This window comes from Poecilia formosa, unplaced genomic scaffold (assembly GCF_000485575.1).
Source record: "Poecilia formosa unplaced genomic scaffold, Poecilia_formosa-5.1.2 Scaffold388, whole genome shotgun sequence".
NCBI lineage: Eukaryota > Metazoa > Chordata > Actinopteri > Cyprinodontiformes > Poeciliidae > Poecilia > Poecilia formosa.
Genome location: NW_006800327.1, coordinates 11,330 through 23,893, shown reverse-complemented (window position 1 = coordinate 23,893; position 12,564 = coordinate 11,330). Strand labels below are relative to the sequence as shown.

General features: G+C 37.1%; 1 protein-coding gene across 1 annotated transcript; it reads right to left on the bottom strand.

The window, feature by feature from the left end:
- Window positions 1-30: 30 nt before the first annotated feature.
- On the bottom strand, window positions 31-12,042 carry ifngr1 (interferon gamma receptor 1). The gene is made up of 7 exons (NM_001360866.1): window positions 11,773-12,042; window positions 5,815-5,938; window positions 5,531-5,712; window positions 4,414-4,565; window positions 3,038-3,194; window positions 2,355-2,482; window positions 31-1,780 (listed from the first exon to the last, which is right to left on the bottom strand). Exons 1-7 carry the CDS (start codon window positions 11,834-11,836, stop codon window positions 1,358-1,360), a joined length of 1,230 nt encoding a protein of 409 aa, NP_001347795.1. The 5' UTR covers window positions 11,837-12,042; the 3' UTR covers window positions 31-1,357.
- Window positions 12,043-12,564: the final 522 nt, after the last annotated feature.

Here is a 12,564-nt window from a genome sequence, read left to right as displayed (position 1 = left end):
GCAAAAACAATGTGTAAAACAAGCACTCTAAAAATATATACAAATACTTTATTGTGGGCAATAAAAGAATCCATTTTGGCAGCTTGTTATAAATCTGACAATACGGAGGTTAAAGGATTTCAACCCAACAAAAAGAGACAAATGATGCAAAATTGGCGACAATATACAAAATTTAAGCAAATATGAATGCATAAAATCACAGAAGTCACCAATTCTTCATGAAGTCATTTATAAGATCTAAAATGTTTTCCTTTGTGGAGTTGACCTGCCCTGAGAGCAGGGAGATTCTGGTTGAGCAACATGTTGACCTTCCTCCATCTCATGCAAACAAGGACGGAAGAAAACCTGTTCTACAACAGCAGGAAGCTGCAGTCACTTTGAGCGCAGTGAAGATCAAATTAACATTCAGACATTTATTAAAATACTAACTTAATAAGATAGCAGCTCTGGAAAAAAGAGAAACAATCCTTCAGCGACGTACTGTAAACTTCTATAAAAAACTTCTGAAGCCTGTTTTACAAGTCAAATAGTTTCCATTGCAGTCATCCAGGGCGTGACTGTTTCATGTGCTGACTGCCGTCTAGATTGATCAGGTAATGAAACATTAAATGAGGTTAAAGTTTAACTTTTGGCAGATTAATCAGTGCAAATAGTCGAAGACTTTGGCCATGTGTCGCCTCTCTAATCAAAAATCCCTGAAGAAAGATGCTTTACAGCTGCAGTAAGTAACTTTTACAAAATGTTTTTTTTACATATTAAAACTCAGCATGTGAGAGGATCATTGAAAAGATTTACAACTCCTTGTCAAAATTAACCAATCAGAGCCAGGAGGAGGGCCTTAGTGCTGTCAATCATCCCAGTGTTAATGGCAGAGAAATGGCTCACTGTTACAGGAAAACTGGTCATCCAAAGTTATTGCTTCCCATGCCAACTAGCTTCAGCATTCACAACCACACAACCATGATTGACAGCACCAAGACCCGCCTCCTAGCGCTGATTGGCTGTTTCTAGTAGGCACTGTGGGAAGGTAGAGGAGCTTGTTCTGTTTTTTCCCCACAGATCATCTGTCTCATACTGTCAAGACAAATATGTAAAGTTTTTTTTAATTAAAAGCTGCATAGTGCACTTTAACATAATGCACCTGGTAAAATGCTTCAGGAAGCATCCGGAAAGGCGGAGTCCCCAGCCTACTGCGTCTCCACCGTGAGGTCATGGATGTAAAAATGGATTTCCTTTCTGTCACTTTAAGAGCGCATCGACGTCCCAAACATCGGTATCCCTTTATGTTCCCTGAGGTACATGTGAGGCTCGTGTTGAAGCACCAACCAAAAGGAAAGAATCCCAGAAGCTGTTCCTGTCAGTTCCCACTGTAACCAATGACCAGATCTCCGTCGCCCAGCTCCCTCTGGCAGTACACATGTGGCCGGTCATACGGCGATCCTTCCTCCTCCGTGGAAGATATGGAAATGCACTCCGTCTTCACGGAGCCGTCTGGAGAGTCGTCTTCCGTCCCGTTTGCCCCTGTCACGAAACCCTCCATGTCCAGGTTTGGGTTGCTGTCGTCCAAACAGCCTCCACCCGCGTAGTTTTGTTCGCCCCGACAGTCGTAATCGTCGCCGCCGTTGTTGTTCGGTTCTGGTTGCTCACAGACGTTCTGGTCCTCTGAGGCGAGCGACGTCGTCTCGGCGGGCGGAGAGTAGATGGAGACTGGACTGTTGTCTGGGTTCTCTTGAGGGATAAAGAAACTCTGCTGTTCGCCGTCTCTGTCCACATTTTTCTGCTAAGAATCGGAAACAAGCAAACGGTGAGCAGGAATCGGGGCCGCTAAAGGAAAAAAGGTAAATTTCCCCCAGAAATCTCTCAACTTTCTTTTAGAAAAAGACAAAAAAATAAACTACAATTTTGAGATTAATCTCATATTTTCTAGAAATACTTGGAAATTTCTGAGCTTGAAAAGTCAAAAATTTGGTAGAAAAAAAACCCTGAAATTTTGAGGTCTCAGAAACTTTCTGGAAAAAAACATGGACATTTCTGAGTTTGAAAATCCCAAAGATGTTTTGAGATTAAGCTAAACATCTGAGAGATTTCTAGCAAATTTACAACTTTTCAAACTCAGAAGTTTCAGTTTTCTTCTATAAAATTTGAGATTTTTTTCCATACATTTTTGACTTTTGGAACTACGAACTTAACTCTTTCTTGTTTGTTTGTTTTTTTTTTTTTTTTTTAGAAATTTTCTAAGATTTATCTCAAATATCAGTTTTTTTGGTGGAAATTTACTCTTTTTCCATCTACAATGGCCCAACAAACTGCAAAGTTTCTCACAAGAAAAGTAAAATGTTTATTCCTCTGGTTACCTGGATTTTTGGCATCGGTATCTTCATGGTCCAGGCCTCCACCTTGCAGATGACGGCTACAGCGACGATGATTACGACGATAAAAATGGACCCCAGTATGACGGCAAGCATTACCAGTCCATCAACTTCTGCACCAGAAATGTAAGCAGACAGTGATCAGGTTGGGGAAAACGCCTTTCTGTTTGAAGATGTCTGGATTTTAAAACATGTCTGTTGCTTATTTTATTTCAGTTGAATCAAGATCAGTTTTTTAGTCAAATTGGTTCCAATAAGTTTTAAATCTGACAATAATTTAGTAATTGATTTTTCTATGGCTTATTCTGATGATTAATTAGATATAAAAAATTAGCCACTTGAGCTTATTTTATATATTTACAAATAAACAACTAATCACTAATCCAAGCTCTAATTAAGGCAAATGTAAGTCTTTAAGAGATGTTGGAGTTTCAGATTTGATCAATAATATATAGTTTGATATCAGAATCATCTGTATTAGACATATATGTGCACAGTTAGACCAAAATATAAGACTTTTATACGGCGGCCATTTTGAATTAGAAGTAAACGCCGTTTCAAAAGATGAATATCTGTGACGTATCTGTATAAACATGGTGTCTGGAAACCTTTCATGGTATGATCCATGTTTTAATGCAACATTTTCTGCATTTCCAGTAGATACTTACCCGGCTTTTCAGAGCAGTATTTCTTCGTCTCTTTGAACGCTATTTGGCTAACACACTGGTCAAAGCACAGGACGCCCTCTAAGGTGACGCAGTCTTCCGCAGGGAGCGTCACGTCGAGTTTGCAGGTTAAATCTGACACACGGCATGACCCTCTGAACTGAAATCACATAATCATCACAGGTATTAGTGTTTGGTATCCCAAAGTCCTGTTTGGATGCAAACTGAGCTCCAACAAGCTGTAATAATTTGCAAATACAGTCTGCATGACTAAATCTCAACAGGTTCCTCCTCTCCATCCTCTCCATCAACTCTGTTGTCTCAGTCAAATGTAGAGAGATAATTAGGAAAACAAATACATTTTTATGTGATTTAGCCTTTTATCCACAAAAAACTTAATGTCCATAAAAAAATTATTTATAAAAACTCTCAAAAAATCTCAAAGTGGAGATTTGAGCAAACATTTTGTTTGCGTGTATACACGGGAAAACGGGGATTTAGGTTCTTATGCATTATTATCTGCAACAAACAATTCACCACATGCTTCCTTTCATACGATTCCCAATCGATGTTTTATTAACTTTATACTCTAAAATGCTATTTAAAAGCAGTTAAACTTTGAAATCTGCACACAAATGAACCTGCTGATGCCATGTTAAATTACTAACAGGAAGTGGAGGGCGTTAGAAGCAATCTGATTGGCTGACAGGTTTTAACTTTGCTGTTTTGGGTATTGAGGGCAGTCTAGCGCCCCCCATGAGCCCCTGAGCGCACAAATTTGCTCGTGGGCAAATTTGTGCAGGTTTATTTGGGTAAAAGCTTTTCTGAAACCAGTCCCGTGTTTAAAATATGTTTTTAAACAATATGGCCAACATATTTGTTTTCATAAAGACTCGGCTTGGTGTGTGCAAAGCCTTAGACAGCAGCTTTAAAGTCAAACAACAAGAAGGTGCTTTCCAACCTCCTCTGCTGGTTAATCTGTTATCCACCAGCCAAACTCTGCCATTTATGAAGCTCCGCCCCATTAAATGCTGGACTAACAGAAGTTAGTTAAAGGTGGTTGCATATTTAATTCTCTCAAAAGCTTGTGATAACCAACATTTTAAATGAACTATTTTATATTTATATTATCAAAGTGGTGCAGTTTCAGCAGAAATCAGATGCAACACACCAGCAGTGTTTCCTTTTGCGGTGATTACTCTGTGAAACTGATGTAAAATCACTCCAAGCTGAGAAAATCTGAGACAATGACAGATTTTAAACAGAACAGAAATGTTAGCGTCAACTTGTGGATGAGATCAGGATTACAGCCTGGTGTTTTATAGCCATCAGATCTTTTCACTGTAAAAAAATAAAAACAGTTTACAATGGTAGCTTACTTCAGATGGGTAAACCGTGAAATAGAGAGCAGCGTTACTGTTCCGTGTGACAGTTCTCTTCAATTCGTCGTAGAAACGGAGGGGATTTGCAAACTTCACAGAAGCCCCATCTTCAGCCTTGTGGACCTTCACAGGAGGAAGATCTAACAAACCTGAAAGAAGATCATTTAAAGTTTATCTGCCTGACTCCTTTCACCTGAAACCCAAGTCAAGCATCCTGTGAGAGCATCAGGAAGCTGGCTGGAAACCAGTACAAACACCACAGTCCAGCTCCAGTCAAGCTTCAGTGCCAGGCAAACTTATTCATAACCTTCATTTATTCCTCCCACAAAAACGTGTTTGTGTTTTAAACTAACGCAAAGAGGCTCATGGTCAAGAAATACAAGGAAAATAACATGGTTTTAACCCCTTCACCCACAGAAAAACCCGCTGTTCTCATTATACTTTAGTTTTATTTAATTTTAACTTTTTGTTGGGTTTAATTAGTTAAGAGAGTCATTGCTGGTTTTTATTAGTTAAATATGTCTTAGTATTAGTTTAGTTTGTATTAGTTATATTAGTTTTTAAATACTTTGGTTCATTTTTTTCAAAAAGGTTGAAGTATTGTGATTACATCGATTAGGTAATAAATACTCAACAGAAGAAAACGTTTTCAAACAACATATTCAGTTACTGCTGAACAACCATCTGACTGTCGTTTTCTGCCGTCGCCGTTTGTGGACCAGCGAAACGCCGCCAGCAGGAGAACGCAGCTGGTTTCAATATTTACTCAAGAAGCTAAAAATTTAGCCTGAAATGAATATTTAACTTGCTAATTAAACATTTAGTTGGAGTAAAATGTTTACTTTATAAACTAGACTTAGGTAGACTAGTAAAGTACTTTAGTACACTAGTTTAGTTATTAGTTATGATAGTTTACTAGTAGTTCAGTAAACTACTAGTAGTTTACTGAACTACTAGTTCAGTAAACTAGTAGTTCAGTTTACACAATTGTAAATTGTGACCCAAATGACCCAAATTATTGCACTTAATTTTTTGTTTATGCAGTTTTACAAATGGCACCCCATAAAAGTCTGTAGGTGCCGAGTCGCTGAGCATGCTGAATAATTTTACTTACATTTGATATCAACCACCATTAACTGGTTGAAGGAGAAGGACTTTGAATTTACGGCTTCTGACCGATCGCCTCCTTGGACGGCCGTTACAAAAACAACCAGGTAAGACAGGTAGCGTTCCTGAGAGCCCAGCACAAACTGGCTGAGGTCGTACTGGTGCTCCTCTGTGCTCGCTTCAAAAGACCTTCAATCAAAGCAGGAAAACAAGACGATTGTTTAATTTCATTGATTTTGCTCTAAATCAAAGACATGAAGAACGCACCAAGGAGCAGCAGCAGATACTTACCCTACAACTTTAGATCCAGTGACGTTTACCCAGAAAATGGTTTGAGGTTGATGTTTGCTGTAATCCCAGCTAACTGTGATTTTCAGGTTTTCGCATTTCACCGTCACATTTGATGGAGGTGGAACTGCAAAAAAGAAAAGCAAATAAGACTCTGAAAGACAATTCTCTTATCGATTTCTGCTTTTTTGGAGAAAATATAAGTATTTCACATTCTATTCATCCTCTGGTGCATTAAACAGAGTTAGACAAACCAGAAGTTCAACAATAAGCTCTGGTCAAAGTATTGTAAATAAAACTATTTCCATAATTAAACCAAAACGACTCAGAACTGGCCTAGAAGTCCTCCTCCACACCTGTGGGGGGCGCCACAACAAAAACCACTGAAAGAAACAAAAAGATGAGATGAGAGCAACTTCCTTCTTCACAAAATGTAAACAAAAATGGAGTAGCGTCGGATTTTAGAGGCTGTAGGATTTCTGTTTTATCTTTGATAAAAGACCACAATCCATTTCTCACTCTAGAGTTTAATATTTACCCAGAATGCCTGGCGCTATAGTCTACTTCCTGCTTTTTCAGCAGTCTCCACTCTGCTTCAACCAGACCCAGACTTATGTTTTCAGCCGGAGCAGAGTTCGATTGCAGATTCACAGATTCCCCAAACGATCCAAACAAACTAGAGTTTGATTAAAGCGAACTAAAGCAGGGCTGGTGTGGACACACCCTTAGGAAACACGAGGATGTACCCAAATTCAAAGGCGAAACCCCCACTTATCATTCTGTCATACATGTTCAGATAAAGATCTGCATAGTTGAAACAGGAAAACTTGGAGCCATCAGGGTCATAATTTCCAACAACAAGTCAGACTGCTGCCCAGAGCTATAATAGAGTTTTACGCAACGCAGACAGCAACACTTTGTACTGCATCCAGGATCTGAAAGCCTCGTGGTGACAGATGACAGTAAATGGTTTACTGCTCTTCTGCATTCCAGTTACTGTGTTTTCACTGCCAGAGCAGGAATCCAGCGATTCAGTTAATGAAAAAAAAAACCGATCACAGACCAAATGCAATGCAAAAAACTGAGTTTTATTCAGAAAAACCTCAGTTTATAAAGAGTTTTTAGCTAAAGTGGAAATCATTTTTTATTTCTCCTGTTAGAAAATGACCACAACCGGACAGGAAGCCTGCAGTAATTATAATAAAAAATTTATTTAAAAACAACTGTAGGGCTGAAGAGATTAATTGTGAAGAATCAATTTTTGAAATAATCAACTAACTTAGCTTATTAATCCTTAACTGAACTTTGCAAAAAGAACAACATACTGAGATTTGTAATTAAACCAAAACTATAAAAAGTATATATACACATTTTAAGTTTAAGATTAAAAAGAAAAGTAATTTTAGTAAAAATAAATAAATAAAAATCCTTTAAGCCCCCTTTGCTATCCAATAATCAGTTAATCCAAAAAACAAACAGATCGGTTGTAACTGCATTAATGTTAAGTCGAGCAGAAAGAGCCGAGCTTTTCACATGTTGGTTTGATTTTTTTTCCACTGCGTTAATCATCTATTGGTGAATTTTAACTTTGGTAGTTAATTACTTTTAAAATGTTTAATCTGTGCATGTTTTATGAGCTACTTGGTTAGGCCTGTCATGGTGATCAGAAGTTATTGATATAAACTGATAATGGCGTAACGATAAAAACACTCAAAGATCAATAACAAACAATAAATTATGTTGAATATTTAACACTGGAACTGAAAGATATTTTAAATGTCCAAATAAAGAAAGAGAAACAGAGAACAAATAAAATTAATTGTGAAGTCTAGACAAAATGATTCTTCAAAAAACTGGCTAGTTGAGGAATTTTATGGTCCAGCTTTTGATAAAAAGAGGAAAAAAAGAGAAAAGTGATAAATCAGGCAAATGGAAATTATTGAGCTCCTCAAACTGATGTTTGAGATTTTAATTTCCTTCTGCCTAAATAATTACCAAGTCATTTAACAAAAGTTAAATAATCTTTGCAGGCAAACCAAGATCATTCTCAGTTGTTTCCTGAAAGAGCTTAAAACAGCAACTAAATGTTTTTGACCTTTGCGTTACAAACTGGAGTGTTTATAGTTTTATAATCCTTCAGCTGCAGGTTAAACTCCACAGATCAAATGAGATAAGGAGGTTAAAGAAACTCGCTGGAGACAGAGCAGCAACACCAGGCCTCCTTCGACCGGTTAGTCATGTTCCAAAAGGCTTCGCAGAAATATTAAGACACTCGACAAGGAAGTGGAAAAGGCAGCAGATGACCTCTGAGCAACAATCCTCCAGGAATATACATGAAACTTCAACTTGTACCAACATGTAGTGAGATAACAGCCCACAGCTAAAGAAGAGACATTCAGACATACAGTGACTTGCAAAATGTTTTACACCCCACATTTTACTTAAAAGAGACAAAAATTTTGAGTCATTTTTGTGATCTATAAACACAAATAATTAAGTATTGTTCATACTTTGGATCAGTTTAAGACTCATTTTCATTTGATAAGAGCTGACATTGTATTTTATTGATTGATTGATTAGTGTTTGATGATCTCGGAAAGCACTTTGGTCCATTTACATACATTTGAAACCAGAAGTTTACATACACTCTGTTAAAGACACCTATGCATTTTTTTTACCACACTGACAAACTTTTCCCATTTTAGGTCAATCAAGATTACCAACAGTGGCAAATTTATTACTTTCTTTAAAGCCAGAAGCTTAAATAAGCCTTTAAACAGTTTGATGCCATTTGTTTGGAAGCTTATTCATAACATCTGAGTTAATTAGAGACACACCTGTGGGTGTAATTTAAAGTGCGCCTAAAACACACGGCTTCTTCGTGTAACATCAGTGGAAAGACTAAATAAAGAGAATTGCGGTGTTTCTTTTATAAAGTATGTAAACTTCTGGTTTCAGATGCGACGTTTATAAATAAAACGACTGGAGAAAAGACTTGATGTTTGTGGAGACAGAAACATTAGTTTGAGCGCCGCCCTGCAGGCTGAACTCTTTGTAGACCAACAGGTTTTCTTCCCATCAACCGGCTGAATGAAAACAGCCTGATGCTGCTACCACCAAGCTTTTTTCATTCATTTATCTAACAGACACCAAGTGAGAACATGAAAAAAATGAAAATAAAACAAATCATGCCCCATTGACAAGCAGTTTTACATATTTGATCTCATGATTTCCACCTGCTCTCATATTCATCCTACAAACATTTAAATCTCCACACATGATAAACTCTGAAATTATTCCCACATTGAAATACACTTAGACCTCTCATTCTCTTCCTTAAATGTAAAATTATTCCTAAATTTCATATGTTATACCCATCATGTAAAACATATGAATAAGCTTCTTTTTTACCAGATTTTTAAAGCAGGTTTATATCTGTACTTTGTTTAAACTCATCATTTAATCCAGTCCATAGATCTTCCACACACACTGATATTTATTTCCTGCTAATCTTAAATCATAACCCCCCCCCCCCCCTCTGTGTCACAAAACATTTTCTGAATATTGGGAGAAAATTGATGGTTTTACAGTTTTGACTTTTACAAAGTCCCAGAATTTCAGTATATTTGATTTAAAAAATAATGGGTTTTATTTTCCCAATGTTTTATCTATTACTATGCTTCACCTCTGGGTTGTTCAGGGCTTTTTCTCCTCTCAAACCGTTTTGAATGCTGGTCAAACTCATCGGTTTGGTCTCATGTAACCGGAGCCTCTTCTGCCACATTCTGCTTTGTTCCCTTCATGTCCGCTCATCTTTCAACAGAGGCTTTCTTTAATCGCTCTTCAGTGAGCGAGCACAACAAATATTGTTTTTTCCCTGCTGAGCCATTTTCAGCTTTGAACAGCTTCTCTGCTCTGGATACTCGCCCTGCCCACTAAGTCGCTTTCGATGGTCGTTTCTTGTTGGGTGTGTTGTTGGTCCACATCCGTTCTAGTTTTGGATGACGGATTGAACCGTGAGATATTTCAAGCTCAGGATATTGCTTAGAACTTTTATTAAAGAAAAAAAAATAAAAATAAAAAATATATATAATATATATATATTTTTTATTTTATTTTTGTCACTATGTCGTTACTGTTTGCTGTGAGAAAGATAGTCTGTGAAAATATCAATCTCCTCCACTTCCTCCCTGAGCTGCTATTGCCATCTGAAGAAATGCACCGCTCAAATGCAGCAAAAACAACCAATCAGAGCAAAGAGGAGGGTCTTAGTGCTGTCAATCAACCTCATGTTCTCACTGCTAAATGTTCCAATGGTGGAGAAACAACTTTCCGTTACAGTAAAAACTGTTTATCTGCCGTCATCAGCGGCCATGCTAACTAGCCTTAGCATTCACAACATGCTGCTACACAACAGAGTAAAGGAGAGAGAATGAGCGGCGCCACATAAGATTGTGATTGACAGCGATAAAACCCGCCTCCTGGCCAGGGCTGTGTAATTTGATCAATTCTATCTATATTTATTGATATTTTTTTTTTCCTCAGAAAGTATAAATTTTTCATCCGTGAGTGTCGATACATTAAATCCTACTTTGAGTTTTATGTTAAATCCACATGAATTAAATGACAGCTATCACACATGACATTTTTTCCCAGATGGACATGTACATTAGAAATGACATGTAATGAAACAACCAGTTACAATTAATTAAATAATGAAATGAAATAAACTACATTATCTAAGCGAATAAGACGAAAAAGGTTCCTTTCCTGCATAACCAAATACACAAAGCTACACAATTAACATTTAAACAAAGCAAACGTGTAACAAAAACAACATTTATTACACCAGTATTATCATCAGTTCAATTAATTCAATCCAAGTTTATGGAACAGTCACAAAATGTCGCCAAAATCACTCTGTCCCTCCAAAGCCTTTCAGGAAACCTTAAAAATGTATCAAATCGTATCAAATTGTTTGCTGAATATCGTGATATACATCGTATTGTGAGCAGAATATTGTATTGTGAGATTAGTGTATCGCTACAGACCTACTCCTGGCTCTGATTAGTTGTTTCTAGTTAGAACTGGGAGAAGGAAGAAGAGCTCACTTTTTTCCCAGATTATACTGTGACAAAATGGTGACAGTTTCAACAAATGTGTAAAAATAATTTATTTATTATTTACCAAAACTTATTTACAAAAGCTACATACTCCAGTTTTAGGGAAGTAAAAAACAAACCCAAAAAAAAGCAGATTTATTGTGAATTAAATTATAACTAAGTTGATATCAAATTTAAAGTACTTAAGCAGATTTCCCCAATCTAACCGGTGGAAAAGTACAATTTGTAGCGTAGCTGCATTCAAGCAGGTTGGGTAAGAGTTAACATAAAAAGAACTAAAAGGTATTTCCACACCTTATGTCAAACAGGTCAGCCCTGATTACTTTCAGGTGACAACATCTCACACAATGGCCACTTTACAGCCTTGCACAACAAAAAGGTTTTGATTCACAGCTTCTTCAACTGAACAGATGAGACATTTACCTCAACATTAAAAAAAATGATTTTCTCGGTTTTCCGTAAAGTTTTCAGATTTTACTTTAAATACCTTAATCAAGTTAATTTGTGTTATTTATATTTTGTCATTTCTTCAGAACGAAAGACCAGAAATCCACTTATTTTGTTAAAAAAAATTAAATAAGTTAATTTGATGGCTAAGTTTTCAATGGATATTCAGTTTTTCATTCGGGATTTTCCTTTGGTGCATTTTATCAACCACTTTGAAATAGAAACGAGATATTAAAACAGCAAAGAAACAATCATTTCCTTATCAGTTCGTGTATGTCAGTTGTTTTATGGTACATCTTTACAATATTTTCCTCTAATATTAGATATATTACAGTCACGTTCTATATTTCTCATAATCCATTTTTAAAAACGGTCAAGGAAATCTTCTTACCGGCGTCAGAAAAATGGCCGCAGATGACGAGAATCAGGGCCGTGAACGCACCATTCTTCAGCATGGCTGAGGCCTTTGAAGGGTTCTGATTGACCGTCAGGTTGGACTTCCTCCTCAGCGACTGGCTGCCAGAACTAAACGAATTAAACCTCAGCTTCCATTTGGCAAAAAGGATCAAAAGCCTCAACAATTCCGTGATTTCACATCGGAGCTATTTTTAAGTCGATTTCCTGTCAAACGTCCCGTCAGCAGAAATGAGTCTGAGTTCCGACTAGTTCTCAGGCGTGTGTAGTAAAAAGACTGATGGCTCATTAACCTGTAAAACACCTTGACTGACGTCACGGGTGGAGCCTTTCAAACGTCTGTTGTGCACTATCGCCGTCTAGTGGTGGACGTCAGAATCTCAATCAAAAAAATAAATAAATCTGAAAAGGTTGAGCAAAAGGGTTTGACCTGCAACTAAAGGACCTTGTGACATTTTTTTTTAGGACAAATGCATTAATAAAATGCTTCAGTTTGGCTTTAAACACCTAAATGATGCTTAAACCATGTTTCCATTGTGTTTTGGGTTCTGATTATCAACAAGACGATTCTGGTCAGAATTCATTACTTGTGGAGTCCCGCAAAGCTGCATTTTAGACCCCATTTTGTTTTCTTTATGAAAAATTTGCCTTCAGGTGACACATTTAAGAGATGTGATTTATCTTTCCACTGCTTTCCTGACGCTATTTGATTTTATTCCCACACGGAGAAGAAAATATTTATCTTGTTTTTATATGTCCTTGTTCTCTA